Source organism: Excalfactoria chinensis, chromosome 6 (assembly GCF_039878825.1).
Source record: "Excalfactoria chinensis isolate bCotChi1 chromosome 6, bCotChi1.hap2, whole genome shotgun sequence".
NCBI classification, from domain to species: Eukaryota; Metazoa; Chordata; class Aves; order Galliformes; family Phasianidae; genus Excalfactoria; species Excalfactoria chinensis.
Window position 1 is genome coordinate 30,750,723 of NC_092830.1, and position 23,660 is coordinate 30,774,382.

Below are 23,660 nucleotides of genomic sequence, written 5' to 3' on the forward strand. Positions count from 1 at the left end.
AATGTGAATAAAGAATATTTACTATGTCTATTTTGGACAAATTAATTTCCCAAGAACTACTGTTACTTTTAAATGTCTAATCTACACTGCTCTCATGTTGGTGTTAACCTGTGACAGTTGGTCATTTACACACTACATTTTCTGGTACTTTGTGGGTTGAATAAAATAATTTGAATATAGAACAGCTATAGGATGAAGGACTGTCAAGGATCTCTTTGACTTGGAGTCAAGAGTCAATCTGAGTATTAAATTATTCACCAGTGTCAAGAAGATACCTGTTCTGCTCTATAAAAGTTATAGTGCTACACTAGCATTTTTGGCCAGCATGCAGGACAGAAAGCAATCCATTCCAGAACAGCCAACTCCTCTGAAGAGAAAGTGACATGGGAGATGGGAGACTGAATTTCACAAATCTGCTTTAATGTGAGATAAGTCAAGGACTTAAACCTGAATCCAACATCCTGCAGTAGCATCAAAAACACTGGACTACTTGTTTCATGTGGGATTTTGAAAGTCTTCCTTTATGCAGTTCTATGAGAAAGCATAAATATAAATTGCTAGTTGACTTCTTAAAAAAAGCCTTATATACAGCAGCTCCCAGTATTTTTGGTTTCAGCCACTCCTATCACTTCTTTGTATATTGCTTTGTCTCTGGAATTGAGTAACAGGAACTGCTGTTCACAATGGTCTAGAACGTCAACTGAAGCCTTATGCTTCAAGTAATTCCATAATAGCCCTCTTCATAACACTTGAGAACACTCAGATCAAACATAAATTCTGATTATTAAGGGATAAGTAAATAAGCAGTTATTGAGAATTCTTGAAAAATGTAAATATGAAATTCAGAAAGAGGATCAAGGAAACAAGTTCCAATTCATCTCTTGCCACAGATGCCAAGTATGTTACGTACAAGATTCATTCCCTCCCTTGTTATAACAGGCTAATATCACATTAGCTAACTGCCTTGAAAATTAGAATTGCAAGGTGTTGGGGCAGGGACTGCATATTCTCTGCATCAGTCTGTTGCCAAGCCCTAGAGATTTAATGAATGTTATTGTAACAATAACTAATAGGATACTAATTAAAAGTACACACTAAGATGCAAGTTAGAATTGAAGCAGTAGCAGCACTGGCATTCTTCTGGTTTCACATTTCTTTATAGAACAGTGTTAATATTTCACGTGCAAACAAATTACATTTCACGGTGGCATTAAATCCACAAGCAGACAAAACTCAATTATCAGTGTCTTCGGAGAATTACAGAGAACTGTTGTTAAAGCTCTTTCATAATGCTACAAAAATGCTCTAAGATGGTTTTCAGGTCCAGACCTGTAAAAAAACAACTTTTTTTCTTCTCTTTTTTTCTACTGACCTCCATTTTGTCTAAAATACTCTTTTCAAGTCAACATTACATTTTTACTTAACCTTTAGGCAGAAAACAATACAACCTTCACTCCACATCCCTACTTCATCTTTGGTTAATCCTGTTTTGGGGACCATCTAGACATTTTCCACTAGAAGTCTAGAAGTAAAGTTTAAGTACCCTTCAGACAGGATTTGCTTCTCCGAGATACCTCAGGTGGATTCTTACAGTTAAACCATGGAGAAATTGAGAATATCTACTTTAATGCCTAAAAGCTGTTAGCTATTAGTATTCAGACTGCTGGAACCTGTGGTTAGAATGTGTGATTTGGAGTACTGTCATGGAGTGCTTAATACTATATGCTTCAGAAGGTGCTAGATTTCACACAGGGCTATGGAACACTCACATGTCTACACAGAAGTTTCTTCATCTCCTCCTTCAGTTTGCATTTTAGCTTGCAGTTTTAAGTCTACAAATGATCCAACTCCAAGTTAAGGCACTCATTGTGCAGTAGATTTGCCTCAGAAGCTTCATATAGTAACTTTCTGGCTCTTTGCTGTGGTTTTCAGTTCTAGCAGTGAGTAACCTTCTGAAAAATTCCTTCAGTCATCATAGCTAACTTTACCTGCCCAGACAATTGGTTTAGTAAGGAAGGATAATCAAAAGTAACATTCAGTGCCACTTCTGTTCCAGCTTCCCCTGCCATTCCATCTCGAATGTCATACAAAGGCAGATACATCATTTGTTAAAAAAACAAAACACTATAGACTATGAATAAAAGGGTTCATACACTAATAAGTACCAAACTTCATCCCTTTTGCTCAGCCACAATGCCAAGTGATGACAACAGGGGGATAAAATTGTTTGGAAAAACTAAAGAAGGCATTAACAACTGTTTTTAAAAAGATGCTCCCACTATCACCCTTTTCCCTGTGAAGTCTCCTTTCCACTCAATCCCCTTATTCTTTTTGTCAGTCTCTCCAAATGAGTTAAATTCTCGCATACTGGCAAGCTATGAATTCAGACACAAATAGAGCTCCTTATTATGTGAACCACCAGCAGATTCATCACCTTTGGTGTCCTCACTACAGGAAGCACACACAAATCTGCAAGAATTAAAGACAAGTCTTGGCAACTCCATATTATGATGGATTTTAGCAGACAATTTAGCACATGTGATTCTATCACTAATCAGATTTAAGCTACATGGACTGAACAAGGGTCACCCAGACTGTTAATATTTGTCGTCAGAAAAACGCTGTTCCAACAGGCTGCTTTCAAGAGATTGAATCAGAAAAGCTAAGCATGACTGTATCCATGCCTGGTGCACAATTTAGTATACAAACAAGGAAGGGATTTAAATCAGCTTTTTTTTCCTTTCCTTTTTTGCAACTGTGCAGAATTAATGATTCTGATCACAAATCTACTCAAGATTAAAAATACTGGCTGAGCTAAGTGACAGTTAATAGGAAACTTCACATTATTTTCTCCTTTGGGTTTGTTTGCTTGTTTGTTTTTCCTATGCTGATGGAAAAAGAATACTTCAAAAGAATTCATTAATGAAACCAATAATGATTAATAAGCCATGCTTGAGAAGGTAAAAAGCAAGAGGCATTCTGTGAACATCTATCACATACAATTATTCTACCAGCCAAAAATTGAAAACAATCATTTCTTGAAGACCCTGCTTAATATGAAGAAAGGAATTCCATTTTACTTGTCCAGAAGCTCTCTTTGGAAACAGAAGATGTTGGGGAGCAGCTCTATTCCTTGAAAAACATAGGAAGAGGGGAAAAAAGAATAATAATATAGCATTTTTGGTTAAATAAATAACAGAAAACTCGTCTTCAACAGCACCTAGAGGAAACCAGCCCTTCTTCTGGAGTCTATATCAAAGGATTCAACATTCTGAACACGTGGTTCTGCATCTCTTGTGAATGGAATGTGCTAGAACACACTTCTGATGCACTCTATACAGAGAATACAGACCAACAAAGGTTTTGCTTCTTGAACCATAGCAGAGCTGCTATTTTGCAACTCTGGAGCACAGGATTAGAAGATGTTCTCAGTGCCGCTTGTCAGCTCTCAAAGAACAGGCATTCAAGACAAAGCATACTGCTTAAGAGCAAAATAATTGCCCGGGATCCTCAATGACCAGGATCATTCTTAAGCTGAATCACTTCCAAGAGTTAACAGGGATGATGAAAATGGGGGCATTACAATATTTCAAAACAAACAAAAGTAGGATTTGATACTACCGAGTACTACGTAGGATTTCTATGGGGTTATTATCAGAGACAGTTGAAAAATGGGCCCTTTGTACAATTGTTTAATATCTGAAGAAACAAAACCACACAGGAAGACTGCATGAGCATAGGCACTCAGTCTGCGGAAATGAATGTGATTCATTATGAAAAGTCTAATGATCTGCTTTGCCATCATGCGTTAAATAAGGTGCAAATTTAATTTCCTGCTGGTTTGTGTTTGTGTTTTTTTTTTTCCTTTCTCATATTTCTTGGCTTCACAGAACAACGGGGCTGTAGTTATGCAGGTAAATACATATTCTTTAATTCTTATAAAGTAATGAGGTGTTTGAAAATAGGAATTTGGCAACACATCAGTTCATCATTTACATCTAAACAAATACACAGAAAAGTCTGTTTCAGTGTTTTCTGGTATTTGTTTTTGGTAGTGGCTGTTGTTTGGTTTATGCTTTTGTGTGTGCGTGTTTTTTTCTGTGTTTGTTTGCTTTCTTTGTTTGCTTTTGCCTAAGAGTTTAATAAATCCTGTACTGATGAAGGCAAGGCTCATGTTCATTAAAGTTTCAAGTTTCCCCATTTCAAATGAAATAAGTGTTTGTCTGCCTTTGTTCCATTTCTCTAATCAGCACTTTTCTAGATGGCAAAGCCTTTGGTTGCATAAGTCATTTAAGGAATGAACGCACATCCAAACACATATCAGCAGAACACCAGAAGAGAACAGTCAATCTCAGTAGCCTGTCTGCAATGGCAGTGCCTCAGCATGATTCGCAGCACTATCAGGAAACTGCATACAGCTTTCTGCAAAACCTGTAACAGAGACCATGATAACTTTTTGCAATGCTCCTGTTACTGAAGATTTTCTTCGCCATACACTGATGACAGATATATTTTTGATCCAACCTATTTGGAACTAGTGCCTGTGCTCTCAGTTGTTCTGGAATCGCTTCTTATTTCATCAGATTGTCTTTAGAAACAATCCTGAAAAGTGAGAAGAGCTTTACCTACATAAAACAAACGGAGGTGATGTTAAAATCTACTTCATTTTCTAGTCACTAGCTCGTCTGGAAGAAGCAGCCAAAATACTATGTAAGCAAAAGATGAAAAAGCATTTATCCCTCCTTCCCTATTTGGTGATGAGCATCCCCTAGCCTCCAACCAGGCCCCTCCTCCCGTTCCCTTCAAAAATCTTGACCCTACCAGCCTGCACGACTACTTATTGCCTCCATTATGACATAAATATCTCTCAGTGGGGTACCTGAGTAAAACATCCAAGCATTTAATGTAAGTATTCACTCAAGAGAAACCACCAGCCACAACAGCGTTTCAGATTAAGTCAGTTTTAATTTAACCTACTTCCTCATCGAAACAGTGTTACGCCCTATGTTCAATTTGGTCAGTATTCCTTGTTTTTCTCCTTAACACTGAAGATTACAAACAACAATCCTGCACAGCAAAATCTTTCCTGTCTTTCTGGCAATCTAAAAGGCAATGTAGATAGCACCCAACCTCAGCAGCAAGTAAGCAACAACCATGTGTAATGTAACAATGCGACATTTTCCCAACTAAGGCAACAATATTTTGTGCACCAGGATGGAAACAATGGCAAGAATCATTCAACCATTTTAAACACCTTTCAGATTAAACTAAGCACAAGGTAGAGATCAAAGTCATTTCTGGGTCTGCAGGAAATGAACCTTGAAGAAAACACAGTCAGTGGAAAAATGCCGAAGTTTAGCCTTGAATTGCCTGAGTCTACTTACTTAAATGAGAGATTCCTCAAAAAATAAGCAAAACAAAGGTGAAAAAATACAACAAAAGAAAACCTAACTATATACAACAAGCCAGGCAAATGAATTCCATGATCCTTGTGGGTTTCTTACAACTTGGAATATTCTATGAAGGACACGCTGACAACAAAGCCAAGCAGGTTTCCATATTCTCAGAAGGAGGCTATGCCCCACTCACCAAGCACCTGTAAAGCATCCTGCTGGCCTTCCATTTTCAAAGGGATGTGCTTGCTCATTAAAATCTGACATGGCATCTGTCAGCACTCATCAATATCAGCCAAGCTGTGTAATTAACTTCACTTCTTGTTGTATGTTTGTTTGCTGAAAGGGACCTCAGGTCCAAGAAAATGAAGATCACTGCTCCTCATTCTCTTGCATTGAACTTTATACTACAAAAAGGATGCAGAGTAGCAGTTCAGGATCATGAGTCAGATTTCTAAACTCATAACCATCTAAAACCAAATGTAGTAACATTTCTGTTCTGTTTGTATTTGCTGCAAGAGCATTTCAAGCTCATATTTACCAGTGTTTTCTGTTCTAACGTTCAGAAATGCCCTTTGTCTAAAGGCAGACACTCAGGAAAGACCCACAAAAAAGAAAAAGAAAAAAAAAAAAGACCCACAAAAACAGTCAAAAAGGCTTAATAACATTAAAGGCTGCTTTAATAACTAAGCTGAAGAATGGAGTTCACAAGTGGGCAAGCAGAACTGTAATGTACTGGAAGAGAATTATGAGCCAGTGGAGGAGGTTTTATATAAGGTAAGCGTTTTGGTTCAGTGATTTGGAGCTTCAAGGCACCTTGTGTAATTTCCTGGTATTCGGGAAGGAGTGCTTTCTATCAGCCAGTCACATCAGCCTGCCCACAGTTCAGTACTATATTTGATAAGTATCTGTGGAAATGCAGATACTTTTTCATACAGTGCACGACAAGAATATCCTCGTATTTAAACTTTCCGTGCACCGATGCTGACCTATTAATAGCACTAACAACCCAGCAGTCAGTCTGCAGCCTCCTCCTGGTGCCACAGAAGGAATCTGACAACAGATCAAAGGTCAAAGAACTAATGATTTAGAACACATTCCAGCTTGTTGATATACTGTCTGCTTACATGACCCTAGCTTCTTCCCAATCCTTCAAGGGAGGAACATCCAGTTCAAAGTCAAAGATTACAGAGCATCCCTACATGTAAACTCAGAAACTCTCCTCCTTCCCCGTTAATCTCTTTCAACTACAGATGATGTAGCCTTGCAAAAGTCATCACACAGACAAAACAGATGTGTCTAGAACTGAAACACATCAAAGGACACCGAAAGTACATATTGATGTAGATTTTCCTAAGTAATCTTGAAAGACATCTAACTTAGAGGACAGATGGTGCATTTGTTCTGTAAGTAAGAAACTACTTCATGCTAATTAATAACAACATGCTAAGAGAAGCTGCAAGTTGCTTTCCATCGGAGACCTGGCATTGGGGAATGCTTCATGAATGTCAAAACTCAGCTTTGTCTCATAATTAGCTATAGTATTAGCTGATAATAGCTCTGATACGGTTATTGCATATATATCCATATAAAGTGAAATATTTCATGTTGGCACAGCCTAATCAAATTGTAGATATTTATGTCACTTAGTGGGAACTAGAAAACCATATTCATAAGTCAGGACTGCTCATTTACAAGGTGGTGTGTTTGTTTGGATTCTACCACATGGCAGCTGTGTTTTCCAATTTATATGCAACATCAAAAATAGGGACACTGCCCATTATTTGAAAGGTTCCTAATATTATATTGTTAAGATAATACAATGTATTTCTACATATGCCTGTAAACATTTACCTTGTTATGAACAAGTCTTAAAGCTTGTTCTACTAAGCAGTTGGCTGTACTCAGACTAGAATTTCCTTCTAATCCAAAAGATGAATCACAGGCTTATTATTAAGTCTTATGATACCAATTTTGCTAGCCTCAAAATCTTCACTCCTAGTACTTGCAAAAGGGTAAAATGAACTGTAATCAACTGACAATGATTAAAAAAGAATATTCACATCATCACAATTTAAACTGAGATATTAAAATCTCTGCTAGTGTACATCAGAATTCACAGCCCAATCGCAGGCACATTTACATATGGAAGACATTGAAGTGAATAGTCTTACATTTTCCTGAGAAGTTATTTATGCACCTCAAAGTCTACCAGAACAATTCTACTGTGTTATAAGCCTCTAATTCATTCTTATTACTGTTAACATTTATCAAAGGCAAAAAGTAAATCAATGAGGTCTACAGCTCAGTCTCATCTCCCTCCAGCTTTCCCACCTAGGTCTCTTTCCTCTTCACGTGTTGCTTCCATTGCCAGGTAACCATTAACAATTTGGTTTAAGGAGATGTGTACTTCTGATGAATAGATAACAAAATCTATTTTTTACTACTGGAGATAAATGAATAATGAGACAAAACAGAATCCAACTAAATTTGCATTTCTAACACAGAACAATTATTCAGCAAGATGAGTGACTTTGCTATAACACAGCAAAATACAATCTGCTCTGCATGGTGCTCCTAGAGCTGCACTCCTAAACATCTCTCACTCATCCCGTGCCCATCATTCCCTTGTTAGCTCCAGCTCCAAGTCAGCTGCTGGCTGCTTGAGATTCCTTGCCTATCAGAGGTCCCAGGGAGCATGCATTCTAGGGCACAAGTCACAGCACTACCAGCTCTGTTCTTTCAACAGCTCTTATCTGAACCCACAAATAGAATCTAACTGGGCAGATAGGACAAAACAGTAGGCATTTGGTCCTCAATGGCATAGAATAACAACTAGCTGCATCTTATCTTGGGGGTATGGAAACACACTGATGGGTAGAGGTTTTCCTTGCTGTCTTTGTCAGGGAGCAGTTTTACTCTGTTCTGAGACAGGATGCTGAGCAGGACACAGCACCAAACTTCAGAGCCTGATGACTGATCACATTACATGATCACATCCTGAGCTGGACGAGGCAGCATGGAAGTTTAACTCCCTGTTCCTACAGTGCCACAACCACTGTTGGCATACACATGCCAAGCAGTCACAGCAAACCTCTGACATAACCTAGGAAGTACAACTATGATCACAACAAACGTGCTTAATACTATCATGTAAGTGAATTTGTGAGCATGGACAGCAACAAGAAGAAAGGAATCCCTTACACAGCAGACTAAAAATAAATGGTAGCACTGAAACCGCACTACTTTACAACCAGTGCAAAAGCTTTATGAGAAAATATATTTTTTTCTTCATCTTCACTAAATGTCAGATTAAGTCTAGAGGTAAAAGGTTAAACATTTTCAGCAGGTGTAACAGCAGTCAGACACATACAAGTTCATTCAAGGCTACTGCACTGGAGATGTATGAGTTGAAGTCTCAAGAACAAACAGCTATACAGAAAGGAGAAGGACAAATAAACCAGTTGTAGAGGCAGATGATGCATATTCCTCTCAGTATCTGGTATTATTTTCTTCAGCTAACAACATAAAGTTTAAACTGAGGGGGCCTAACTTAACCTCCTGTAGAGGAGCAGTCACATCAAATTAAAAGCTCATTAAACTAAGGAAAAAATGCTTAGTTTAGTCCCACTTGTATGAACCATATGGACAGACAATATGCAATATGAGTAAACAATTACACTGTTTAAACAAAAAGTACATCCACTTAAATATGTGAGGCTGTCAAAAAACGAGCTGTGAAACTGAGGTAAAACTTCAAAACAGGACTTGGAGCTAATTCCCTGACACAATCCTTTTCTTCCTCTAAATGGAAGACACATAAATACAGAAAATGACAGCACTTACTTGCTGGCAAGCCCAACTAATAAGGCATAGACTGAATGAGAAGTTAGTGGGAAACTTTGTGGTTGCTGAAGACCAAAAAAGTGGAGGCTGCAAAAAGAACTGGAGGCCTAGTCGTAGAGGGAAACTAGCAGAGGCAGTGGAAGACAGCGGGAAATTGGAGAATGACAGACAGTGGGAGGAATAAAACCAAAAACAAACAACTCCAGGCATGGCTCAAAGCTACTGTGAGATTCTAAGAAAAGTGGAGGCCAAGAGAGAGAAGGAGGTCAGGGAAAAATCCAAAATGAAGATGAACTGGGTTTTGGAGACTCTGGATGAGAGGTGGGGGACTGAAATGTTGGAGACTGAAAGGTAGCTGGATGCCAAAAGTGCGTGTGAAAAAAGGAAAGAAGTGGAGGTTGACAGGGAGTGGCAGGATGGAAAAAAGTGGATGGCGAGAGGAAGTGGGAGGTTGGAAAAAGAGTAGTACATAATTACAGAAAACATGAGTATTCCAAGCAGAACATGCTATTTTGAGACTTCCAGGAGTGGTGAATTTATCTCCACTCTTCCAGTGAATCAAATGTCCAATATAATTTTTCTTCTAAAATATACTGTAAATCTTTGCACACTGATTTTCTGTTATGCATGGTGTTGATCATCTTGCTGCTTCTGTATATGTGACTCAGCCCATCAACCATTCATTCTTTACCTTCCCCACTAAACAAATATATTCTCATACTGAGCAAGAGGAATGTTTGCTACTACAGAGACTGCAGAAAGCTTTACCTCTCAAACTGGTTTAAATTTCATTTTCAGAACTTGACTCATTTCTAACAGATGAACATCCAGGTCTTACCTTTGCAGGTGAAGCATTTGATGTGGAAGTGTCTGGACTGAACACGGAGTACTTCACCTTTACATGGCTCTCCACACTTATGGCAGTGGATGACTGGCTTTTCAGATGGGTGATGGGGCTCTTGAGGATGGGCCACTGTCAAACAAAGAACATAATTTAAACCAATGCAAAAAGACTTTCTCCTATACATAAACATTTAATTCATTTCTTACCAAAATGCACATTCATCTGAAAACGCATTTCACACCAAAAAATGATAACCATTTTTGAAAATACAGCCTTTTCATAAAACAGTATCCTAAGCCATTCACATCTACTGTCTCTTTCCACTGAGGCTGCAATGAACATGGGAAGACAAGGAAAATCTCCCTCCACAGTTCAGGCAAAGAGAAAGAAAGGAAAGTAACCCCAAGCCATATTTTGTGAAAACAAATGAACAAGGTAGCCTGACTCTGCATGCAAATGGCCATATTAGAACTACAGTTTTGCTACAGAACATACCTAGCATGGGGAAAGTACATAAAAGAGGCCACCTTTGTTTCTGCTCCCAACAATTCTGGAAGCAACAACTCTCTGCATACAAATGAGACACAATATGAGTAGACAGAAATGACCAAGGCATGTGCAATATAGTCAGGGAGACAAAATTCCAGTTAGGTGTAAATTATCAGCTATCCCACAGCTCTGAGTTCTGTCCTTTACAAATGCCTTGGTGAAGAAATGCTGCAATCAACTCAGCATTGATAATAAAAACCAATCTGAGTTAAGAAAAGCAACGGCATAAAGAACAGATAAATAGATAAGCAATCATTTCTGCTGCAAGTTCAGCCAACCTAACATGGTAGTTGCTGTTCTCTCTCTCTCTCTCTTTTTCTTTCTTCATTCTAAAAACCTTCAAAGAAAATTCCTCTGCATTCCTCTACTAAAACGCCAAGTTTTGAATACCTCCTCTGGTAGCCTACTTCAATTATTTCCCTTGGAAATAATCAGAATGCAGTTGGCAATGCCATCCAACATATTAATTAGCAGTCCATCTAAATATGACTTCACTAAGTGCTTTGCCTTGAGTGAACCTCATCTAATAAGGCTGCAATACAATTCCATTTCTGGAATAGAAGATATTGTTCTTCCATACAAGACTAAGAACAATTAGCTTGTTACCACGGAAATGCAGTTTATGCAATAAGGAAAAGAAAGTCTATACAGCAAAAACCAAGGGAGAGATAATCAGAAGCAAAGGCTAGCCAAGTAAAAGATGAGGAAAATTCCACTTCTGACCCAGACAGTCCAAGACGGGCCTGATGCCAACTAAAGAAAAGGTATGAGAGCAGATTCTTGAAGTTGCTCAAATGAGGAACTGGATAGAGGATTTGGACAAATGCTACCCAGGACCTGCGTAGTGCAGACTGAAATCTATTCCCAAGTATTCTGCTCACAAACTCAGGCAGAGGACACTGTAACACATTCTTCATGCCAGCATGCAGATTTCCTGTTATTAATTTGAAAGACAAGCTTTTGCTCTTTATTGATTGTAAAAAAATATTTTTAATAATGTGACTTCATGTTCTGCTTTTACAGCCATTTAAATGAATACAAATACTGTAAGTTGCTGTTTCCAGACTGATCTCTTTAGTGGAGCTAATTATGTTGATTCTCTGACTGGCCTCAAATTGGAATTGTAGGTCAAGATTTGAGTAACTGACTTGTTTCCTTGCAAGGAATTGCTTGCAAGCTTTTTCCTCTATATTAATCAACACACACAAGGAAAGTTGACCCTTTATAGGCATCAGTGAGGACAGAACAGGGAACTAAAGAAATGCTAACACCTTTAACAAGCAGTTTATTTAAATTGCTCCTGACTGAAGTCCAAATGAATATTAAAATTGTGACAGACCCAGACCAGGTTACAGTCTGCTGTTGGTAAGTCTTAATTACCCTTAATGAATGCTTACATAGAAACTGATAAAGTTTTAGCTAAAAGAAAATTAGTATTTTCCTTTTTTTTTTTTTTTTTTTTTTTTTTTTTTTTTTTTTTTTTATGCCAGCTAGGAGCAATCCTGCATGATCTGTTTTGCACTGTATGGTCCCCTTAGCTTACTCTAAAAAGGATTTATTCCCAATTTAAAAGAACATAAATTAATAATTTTGAGAGAGACAATCTAGGCTGAGGCTTCCATTTGTGCTTACAAGACCAGCTTAAGTAAATAATTAATGAAGGATTAATGCTTTCTTCAGCCTTCTTCATTTGAGTTTCCAATAAGACATGGACATGGGATCAATAGCCTATTAAACACCCCATTTACCTAGGATAGCATTTACAGACTGGGTCAACTGGGAAGTCTGGATTATGTTTTTTACTTCAGAAATAAATAAACAAACAAACAAATGCAAAAATAAAACAGAACAAGAACAAGAAAGAAAACAGGAAAAAAAATCCCCATTTTTTATGAGGAAGACTGTAGTCACTTTCCCATCTCCACACGACAAACCTAAAGCACTTTCTGAGCAAAACTGAGGTATTCATTTTATGAGTTAAGCTTGAATCTGCTGTGCCAAAGCTGCTTTATGCAGGAAAGGTCATTGCACAAAGTTGTAATAGCTATTACATGTTTTTCTGCCTCAGTCAAAAACAGGACCTCAGTATTTACACCAAGTCTTTCTGGAATGGAAATTGCAGCCATTACCTGAAGGGTAACAGGTACTGAATTAAAGAAAACAAGGAAAACTAATTCTGCAGCCTCTCTTATTGATGATTCCCTCCCTAAGCTTGACCTGAACGCAGAACTGCTGGGAAACCAGACTTGAGCTAAGGGATGCTTAGCTGCAGATCCTGCTGGCAAGACTCCATGTCTCTGCTGCAAGCCACAGAATATTCTGACTTTTTATTCTAAGTCAGAAAGAAGCTTCTGGGAAACGCCTTGCTATGAGGATGCTGCAAAGCAGAAGCCACAGCAAAATACATTCAGTTCAATTCTACATTCAGCTGAAGTAAATAACCAGCTTCCTCTAAATTTAAACCAAAACCTGGCTACTCATGCTGCAATATCACTCAGCTATCTCACTGTTATCCTTACAGTAGGGGTTAAAAAACAGTACCCCAGGAAAGTACCAAGAGCAGCTCCTATTTTGACATAATGAGTTTCCAAAGGCTGTTTCAATTCAGGTCCTTGAGCAGAGAATGGTTGCTCCAGGGCTCACTGGTCACCCAGTCTGCTGAGATTTCAACCAAATTACAGGATCTGAAGTTTAAAACGTGAAGGATTTACAGTGGAAATTCCTCCAGTCTCAGATGCAGAACACTAAGCTCAGCCCAGACATGGCTGTGCAGGACAGGACAGAGGCAGGCTGGCTCTGCACACAGGCTTCTGGCTGAGGAAGAAGCTGCTCTGGGAAGAAGGTGCCAGAGAACCAAAATCAAGAGGCAGCAATGGCACATCCCTCAGTCCCTGTGCTCTCTTTGTGATGAGAGAAGCAGCAGTAATTTTCTCCCCATCCTTTGTGTTTCTCACAGAGATAAATGTCTCTCTCCTCTGGTTGCTAAGCCCGTCTGCAGCCTGCAAGCTCTGAAGTCAACCCCAAGCTGCCAGGAACAGACAACGAAGCTACTGCAGTCACTGGCCACAGCTATAGGGCAGGGATCTCTGGGAATTGCAGCATACCCAGGGAGGAGGCACTCCCATCGGGAGACAGGAGTGAGCTGCATGCCTGCACGTGTAGGAAACAGCCAAAGGCAAAATCCTACACTGTAGCTTACTCACAACTATTGCCATTCAAATCATATCTGAAGAATCATATTTTAAAAGCCCCTCTTCCTTTTTCGGTTTGACTTCAACAGAACGCCAACTTGTCTCAAAGCTATTTTAACAAGCTACATGTAATCAGAGTAGCTATCTGTCTTTAAAGACAGCCATTAACACGCTGAACTAGTTAGCTAGAATGATAGACTAAGGTAGTTCACAAGAAAAACAGTTTAGAAAATGTTCTAAGTAAAGATATCAAACTCTGAAACTTACACAAAAATAGCATGTGAACATTTCAACACCAGAAACCAAATGTTAACAAAGAAGAAGCACACTATTTTTAAATAAGAAAACCGGTATTTAGTTGATTTCCTAAACATCTGTAAAGTAGGCACAGCACAGACACAGAGCTGATGTCACCCATACATACACACACGTAAAAAGGCTAGGAAATAACAAGCACTAAGCTGCAAACTCACAAGGTGTATCTTATTGCCCTTAGTTCTACAATACCATTAAGTTGTTGCTGTTCTCAATACAAAAGCATCAAAGCCTACATGACATTCTCCATTCCAGCTGTAGTACTGCCTTTCATTTGCAGGCCAACAAGTTTCACCTTCTCTACCCACACATTTGCCTTTGGTCACTTGCTTTCAGTTTGTAACAGTGACTACAGAGCACATTCTGGAGCATGGTCTACACTGCAGAAATGAGACTTCATGAAACTATTCTGCTTACAGGTAGTTAAACCAAAGGGCAGAAGCATAAAGTTATTTTACACTGCCATGGTTCTAAATGTGCACAAATGTTTCATGTAAATAAGTTTACACTGGGAGATAAAGTAACAGCAACCACAAATCAAATGTTCTGAGAACAGCTTTACATCTTCCTCACTCCAGTATGAAGCCTCTACATTGGCTTACACAACTGGTACTTATTTCACAGAATGACTTGGGTTGGAATGGACCTTAAAGCTCAATTACTCACAAGCCCTCAGCATGGTCAGGGTTACCTCACACACTTTGGTTGCCCAGGCCCCATCAAGCTGGCCTGTGGCAGCACTCAACAAACAGTCCTCTGGGCTACCTTAACAGCAATCCATTCACGGATTTTAGGCAGCAGCAATGAACTCCAGTTTGGGTTCTTCTAAGCTTCCTTTTTAAGGCTATCAGTAGCACTCCATATGGTAAAAAGAATGAAATTCCCTTCTGAAGTATGAGAATACTAAAATGCTGACTTTAAAACTCAACTCTCCTGCTTTTTATCCCTAAGATTATCTAAGGACAGACGCTGACCTACTTAAGATTCCGGTCTCTCCCCGTGGTCTTCTGATATCTGCACAGTGACATACCATTATTGCAGCTTGATTTGTATATGAACAGTGGGGAAAAGCCTCCACAGAAATAGGGCTGTCACAAAGATGATCTTTCAAAACAGAATCTGTAGTAAAATGTCACTCAGTTACAACCAGCACTCTCATCAAGGGTTTCCTACAAGTCCCTTTGCAGACGTCTGTCCTTAGTCAGAGTTCCTCTGCATGGCACTGGGTGGTAGATGGCAAGCAGACTCCCACATTCAAAGACACTTCCAGGTGTCTTTGGAAGAAAAAAAATAGTAACACCACCAAACAAATATAACTGCTTCTTTGAATACACAAGCCATTTATGAATTCTTGTTTGGCTTAACAGTAAGAACAGATAACCCTCACTTCACTGCAAGGCTGCATTTCTATTTGGATCGCTTTGAAGAAGTGGTATCCTTTTAGGACCTGAGCTAACACCAAGCCTCACAATATGCCACGTAGATTATAGCAACTTCTGTGATATCAAAGTGGTGCTAAGAGCACTGGGAATTAGAAAACAAAGTATACAGCTGCCCTGGTGACACTGCTCACAGAACCATGCCTATTAGGCTCTTGTACAGCAGAAATGCAACATTTCACTTCTGAGCAGTTGGCATTAGTTTATTCAGCCTTTTTTCTAGCACTTATTTTGCAGCTTTGAGGAGACGCCTCAGCTTTCCTGCGTCTATTTTCCAGTCACTACGTAATACAGTAACAAATAACATGCATTGATGAGCTATAGAAAGCATCTACCATTTCTGGATACATGGAAAATCATGAAGTCCTACAAAAGACTAAAGGACTATTATTTCTCTCATTGTGACCTACACAGCAATGCAGCTAACATACACCACAAAAACAGTTGCTATCAATAAAAGATGGGACTTTGCTGCACAGATATCACACAGTCCTCTCCCCAATGGAGCCCAACTTCGAGACAAGCCTGAAGCACTTACTTAGCTTTAAATCCCAGTGATTCAATTAGACTCAATGAGATACTCTGCTGAACAGAATAGGCTTAAGACAGTGCCTAAGAGTTCTCCTCAGCCAGATCCCCAGTGAGCCTGAAAGCTATCCAGGCTCAGGGAAGGCAAGGATTAATCATCCTTTTGGGGATACCGACTGTTCTCTAGGTGAAAAACCAAGTTGGTTATAAATAATCCTTTTTAAATTAGTTATGGATTGCCCCCAGAAACAATGAAATCCTTTTCCCTCGTTTCTCCCCCTCAAAGGACACAGCACATTTTGATGAGCAGAACTTGGTCTTTTCCCCCATGATGCATTCATTTTTCACAAAGAGGACTGATTCTCTTATAGTGGCAAGCTAAATTACTGTGCTATCCTAACCTGCAGGTTCCTTCCTACCAAGCTTCTTGCTTCCCCTCCAGAAAAATATTTCTTGTCTCTAATTTAACATATTTTAAAAGCAGTCATTTTCCCTATACCAAGCAAATGCCAGTGTCTTTAAAAGCCTTGCTTTTCAAATATTCATCCAAGACATAAAACAATATGATCTGCAGTCTACGCACTTGTACAAGGTGTAAGCAGCAGGGGATGAAGGCAGGGTGCTGCCAGGGTACATTGTGCAGGTTGTCAAGGATCGCCCTGCACTGCTCACAGCCAGCTCAGCAATGGACAAAATGGACCCATCATGCATAAAAACAATCAGAGGAACACGCAGCACCTTTGCAAAAATGTACTTAAAGGATGGTAAATGTCAAAAGGACAGATGCTCAGGGGGAGATGTCAGAGCAGGAGGGATGACAAGACACAGCATAAAGCACAATACGAGGACAGGAGAACAGAAAGTAGGAAGGAGAGAAGTCCAGGTGTGTTTCTCTGATCACATTGTTTGTTTTTTCTTTTCTTTTCTTTTTTTTTTTCTTTTTTTTTTTCTTTTTCATTTTACAGTAGAAGAGTCAGTAATTACAAGCTTGTTAATTGACAATAAATTAAATTAATTGCAGCTCCCCAGCTCAAAACAGTTTTGTTGGCCTGTGATGCTCCCTGTGTCTGTTCTCAAAAAAGGAACAGCTTAATTGCCTCTACCACCATCTGAAGCTCGAACTCTGTGGTCTGGAATTTATCACCTAAAGTCACTAAAGCCCTCTCCTCCAGAGAGATCAATGGCAAATGGGCTCCCCACTTCTCCACATAAAACAGCTGCCAACCTACCTTCAGAACACAGCTTGTACAAGCAACTGGGATGCAAGGAATGTATGGAATTTCACTGCTGGTAACATGGGAAGCCATCAGGCACGGTGGGACTGCACTTGCCTTTACTCTTGGGACTTGAATATTCATGCCCTGGTGTGAACTAAGTGCTACATAGAAAACCCAACAAATAAATAAAACCAAAAAAGCCACAAAAATTTCAGCAGGGTGCGGTCTCTGAACTGGCTGCTCTCTTTGGTTACTTTTGTTTCTCTCAGTATCAGCACCCAACACCAGAATTGCAATTTGAAACCTAAGATTAAAAATAAATTTAGGAGGAGAAAGTGGAGAACAAGCAATATTATACATTTGTCAATAAAAGCATAATTGTTCCACAGCTGTTTTGGGTTAAAAAGTAATAAGATGTTCACAAGCTATTTCACATATTTTTTGTGTTAAGTGGTAGCCACTAAAAGCCCACACCTATCACAAGGAAAAAGAAACTCTGCTCCAAATACCTCTAATTCAAGTAATCACGGCAGACAAGAGGAATGTTCTTATCCTCATTTTACAGATTAACTAACACAGGGAAAGATCAAATTACTTCCCCAAGGTCACTTTAAAAGACTCTAACACAGAACTGCTCTGTAGTTAAGGTACTAAACTACAAGAATACTATATATATTTATAAAATGCCTTTTTCTATGGCTCGTCTGAGTTAGCACATTGACTTAGTCATAACAAACCCCTTATTGACTTAATCATAACAAAACCCCAAACACCTAGTCCCTAAAGTAAACTGTCAAGCAGGAGAAAATGTAAAGCAAAGTGAACCAAAGAAAACAACCTGCCCAATCCTCCCTAACAAAGTGTAGATGCACAATCTTGTCAGATGCTCCAAAAGCAATAAGCCTGGAGACCTTCCCAGGTCACCTGGGGATAAAAGTTCCAAAGTCATGAGTTCAGATCAAGACTATTTTTCATTACCACCCACAACACAGAGACAGCACCAGGACCCAGATCCCATTGTTTAATGTTTTTTTCATTCACACTGGAAATAAATATTAAGACTGCAAATAAATAGAGAGCTGGAGAGAGTGATCCAGACAGAGAACACATTGAAATTAACACAGAGGAAGCATTTTGCATGCTTTTCAAGTACAGTTCCACTGAAAGCAGCCCAATTTACTTCAAGGGAAAAAAAAAAAGAATAAAAACTGCTTGGAGACTTGTGGTCTTTGGGATATGTGAGTGGAAGAGAGGGAAGACTGGAGCTACTGCAAGCAGAAAAACAGTCCTCTTGGTCATAACCTTAAGGGTTATTAATAACATACTTTATCAATGGTATGAAAAAAAAAAAAAAAATAGAAATAAGTCTCTCTGCAATACTTAACTAGACCAGAAGCCATAATATACAGGAAATGTTAACGTTTTGGTCAACATGCTTTCTGTTTTGTTCACTGGGAAGTCCATTACTGTGTATCTACAGAGATGTTTGTAAGAAGCTGCAAATGTGACCTATTTTACTGCAGCCTGCTACCCAGCAGGTGCAGGCACCTTCCCTTCAACAGGAGCAGTACATCCTGAATGAAAATCATAGGCCTCTGCACTACTTCCATAACCTCTAGAAGACTTCAGCTCCTCCTCTTTTCTCTGATCCTTCCAAGCATGGAGAAGCTTGGCACAAGTAGATATTACTCCACTTCCACAGGTTGGTTCATCTACAACCCAATCTGAGTTCATCAGACAAAGAACTGATTCCCAGTACCCACAGATCAGCAGGTGAGTGCTCAAAATTCAATCATCAGCTGAAGTGCTAAGAATACTGATTATTCAGTGTGAGTTTTAACTGTGAAAGACAGTTAACAACAAGAAACAGGTATGCATAGCAAACTTCCCTTCTGTTGCAGGATAGAAAAAGAATAAGTTGTCTTTGGCTGCAAGTCAATGACAATAATTTTGTCTAAATAACTAGATAATAATTAATACAGGGTCATAATTGGACAGGAGTAAGTGAACAGTCAGAGGCATTAAAATGTGGCATCAGTTTAACATCCATCATTTAGGAAGCGCCATTTGGTGTCAGCAGAAAACGCCCTGGCCTCAGGATTTTTTTTGTTGGTATGCGAATTGACCAGGCAGACACTGAAATCATTCCACAATATGAGCATAATGAAGCATGCTAATTCGCTAAAAACTGTTACTAACCACTTTGCACTTCAGTGAATTGGAATTACATTTTTCTAGTTGAAACCAGCCCCCCCAGTGCCTCGTTAATATGTCAACCAACCGACACTGGACTGAACGCATTTTTAGCTTGTTAAAAACAAGGATTTCTTCAGTGGTTGGAAGAGAACCAACCCATGGTACCACACTGCCCTGCATTTTGCAAGCATATAACTTCAGAGAACAATAGTTGTAGCAGCTTAAAAATACCGAATGGCACTAACATCTTATTCTGCAATAATGCTGTATGAACCATCAGTAACTGCAACACAAAATTAAAGACAGCCTATGACCTGTGCAAACAGAAGACAATATTATCAGCTATTGAATCGGTGGGGAGGATTACGAGGATGATTGTTTGGGGGAAACAGATCCATTTAAATACAAGACTTTGCTGTTTGTTGTCAACTTTTTCCATTAAGTTAGTATTTTGTTTTCTTTTTTCTTTAAATGAAAATGACAGGCTAGTTTTAATTTCCTTACAGCTATATCACAACTTTCACCTATTTACAGATCAGTTCCATGAGGAGTTGAACCAACTGTGCATGGACTGGATAGGGAACAGAAATGTACTGACTGCTAAAACTACTACACATACATTGACTGAGCATTTCAAGAACATCAGCAGCCTAATTTCTAAACGAATCTTAGAAAACAATCAACAGTCATTACAGGCTGAGTGGCAATACACTTTCTTGTAACGATGTGAAATGTAATTGATTTCAATATCGAACCTTTGAAAGTTACAGCTTCAAAGATTTTGGATAAAACTACTTCTTACACCGTCCCTGGTGTGACTTACAGACACTGAAAGCTGATCAACAACTCACCACCATGACATTATAAAAACAATCCTGTAAACACTAAGCAATGGATCTCGGCCAATACTGCTTACACTTCTCACTGACAAAAGCCACTGGTAAACTGAATAATGCCCGTGACTACAACTCTCCATCCATCTGATACAAGGCAGATTACTGAGGATTTTGTCCCACTCACTCCAATGTAAACCCATTGAAGCTAAATGCACTCCATTTACTTCATTTATAGCATGCAAATGTTCAGAGTTGAAAAACTACTCATTCTCATCCAACATAACTACTTTCTATTTGCTTCTTACCCAGCCTGTATTTATCACAGGTGACTTTTCACAGAGCCCTCAGAAAAGAAAACACAGTTCCTGCTCTTCATAAAACAGAGGGTAAGTCTGAGTCTGTGATAATGCAGTGATCTAAAAGCACATCCAGCCCACCACTCAAATACAATTCTGGATCTATTTCACACTGTCATGATGCAATAAATGGTACAGACTGTTCTTACTGTGAGGAAATACTCCATAACAACACTTACATTCTTTGACCAGCTTCTGTAGCAGCCTTAATGTGTTACTTACAGGCAGAATTGAAGCATGTGTAATTTACTGCTGCAAAATTCCAACACGATACAAAATTCCCATAAAACTCCCCTCTTCATTAAAAGGTTAGACATGACCATGTTGTCTCCAGGCTTGCTGAATGTGTTTATCTTAAAAATTAAGCTAACTGCTTTGGCAGTCCAGCTTCTTCAGCTGTGACAAACACAAGTAACAAACCATCAACAGCAAACTTGAAGTATATCACACAGAAAATAACGATACATAGCAAGTAGAAGGAACCCAGCTGCGTAAACACCTTAATTCAGGTGAGTTCTGGATTCTACCCTTATGGAAACAAGTACAAAAACAATCAAAGCAACCCCCTGCAGTTTTGGCACATCACATCTACAGAAAGGAAAACTGTCGGTGAAGACATGCTTCATTTTAAATGCAAAGGTTTAAACCTCAGGTCATTGTGGCTGGCACATTAGTTCTTCTCAGTTCCAGTCTGACAATAAACAGGATTACCTTTTTCTTTCACCATGGCAAACAAATTGTCTTCTTCGTGGAAGCAGCAAGAATTAGCTGAAGTAATTTAAACACGTCTTCTCCAGCAGCGTTTGGTTGAGGTGGATTTAAAAAGAAAAAGGAAAAAAAAAGAAAAAGGAACAGAAATAAAGAAAGCGGGAGCTTATTCCAGCTAATTATCTTCCTCAGATTTCCCACAAGATCGGATGCAGTCCTATCACTCTCCTTGTCTCTTCTTTGTGTGCCTCTTATCTTCTCCCACGGTGGTCTTTTCCTGCAGCTCCTACCCTGTGTGTGGACTCTGCCCCTTGTGCTGAGACAACCCGCTTCAGCTGCTGCTGCGTAACAAATGCCGGATTCCATGGCCGCAGCTCCCGGCGCTGACACCACCTTGCATTCCTCTACCCTTGCAGAACTGAGCTGGCAATAATCTGCTCCCAAGAGACTGGCAAAAGGCTGACAGTGAGAAGATGTGGGAGAAAAGAGGGGAGCTGTTCAAACATACAGAGAGCTGAAGTGCATTCTGTGAGGGCTTTTTTTATTTTATTCACTCTAGCTGAGTCAGGATGAGAAAGGGAAATAGAAGATGAACACAGGCAAACGCTGAGGCAGGCTGCAGCACAGTGGATTTTCCTCTGGTGAGAACTCTATCCACTCCTGGTTTTAATTCAAAATTGTTACCAAACAGCAATTACTAGACCACAAAGCATGGTCATAAATAATCTCCCAGTGTCCCCTGACCATGGTACAGAACACAGTAACACACATAACACCCACAAACAAAGTGCTGACTCCACTCACCACCTGAAATAAGAACTAAAATAAAATGAATATCAGAACTGCAAGCCCAGTGAGCAACAGGGATTAGTACCATAGCCAAGCTGGTGTGAATCAAGTACCGCATACTCTAAGTCACCAAACACCTGGAAGCTCCAGCTCCTCTTCTGTGACTCCTTTTGGGATGACAGCTGTAAGTATTCGAAGAATTGAGAAAAAAGAGCAGCATACTGAGCCAGCAGCACTGCTGCTGTGAAGCTCATCCCCCCCAGCACCTCACCACTGTTGATTCTGAACATCAAACCAACCTTCCAAGTCTTGGTCTTTCAGGCACCAAACACTACCAGAGAATGACCGGTCAGTAAGCTGAAGTTAAAAACCACACAAACAAACTCTTTATAATATCTGCAAGTCTCGCTGTATTATAGCACAAAAGGGAATATTTCTGTTTTCTATTAAAAGGTAACAGCTCAGAGTTAGGTGGGAATCAAAGCTCTATTTTTGCAAGCTCTTTGTTATTCCTAGTTACTGAGAAAAGCTTTGAAATATGATTACTCAGAATCCTGAATGCTCATTAAAAGCACTTAACATGTTTTATTTTTAATACATTTATACTACCTGTATCAAGTAGCAATACTATTTTATTTATACACTGCTTTTTCCTTGTTTATAAATAACTTCATTCCTCACTGTAGCTGACCATCAGTGACTTTGCCAACACAAACCTACCCCAGCATGCCTTCCCTTGGGCAGTACACATTAATACCTGCTTTAGAGGTGGAGAAAATGACAAAGGAAAATGAATTGACTTGCCAAGGACAAAGGTGACCTCAGCAGAGGAGAGTTGTGTTGAATACAAAGCTATTCCGGGCTAAGTTATGGGCAGATTCATTGGGTTACAGCTTCAACTTGACCACAACTCAGTGCAGTATCAGGTCTAGGTTACACAGAGGAGCCCTAAAGCAAATCCTATGTACAGCCCCAGGTCAAAGGAACTCTATTGTTTGAGAAACCTCTATTTTTCAAGAGTTGGATCTGACCCGGAACTCATATCTCCATTAAAGTATTCCTTCTCAATGCCGCTATATGTAGGGAGAGATAAATTGATATAAAGAAACTGGCTGTAGGCATCAGCCAGCCAGAGAACCAGATGGCTGATACATGCTGGAAAAATCAGAGCATACATCCAGCATTAAAAATGTTTTCAGTAAATAAATCCTAGCTGTTTTGTATAAATGCCACCAAGAACAACAGCAATGAATGAATGAGTCTGCTTCACGCAAAAGATCTATCTTATTCAATTATATTCTTTTATAAATAAATACATAAATTAGGAAGAGAGACTGACAGAGATTCAGGCACATGCATGGAAAAAAGCAGTTATCCTCTAGCAAACCTCGGCTGGCTTTCTATTGTTGGCAGCCTAACGTGTAAGCGAGGCGCAGCCCGGCAGTCTGACATT

General features: G+C 39.3%; 1 protein-coding gene across 3 annotated transcripts in view; it reads right to left on the reverse strand.

Annotated features, from left to right (window-relative positions):
• ABLIM1 (actin binding LIM protein 1) overlaps positions 1 to 23,660 on the reverse strand; it is a 160,550-nt gene that overhangs the window by 73,254 nt on the left and 63,636 nt on the right. For 2 of the 3 annotated variants that reach the window (XM_072340080.1, XM_072340081.1), the window contains exon 2: positions 10,078 to 10,212. In XM_072340080.1, the coding sequence (XP_072196181.1) occupies positions 10,078 to 10,212 (135 nt within the window). Of the gene's footprint in view, positions 1 to 10,077; positions 10,213 to 21,421; positions 21,850 to 23,660 lie in introns of those variants that run through there. The other variant, XM_072340082.1, reaches the window with a different exon arrangement.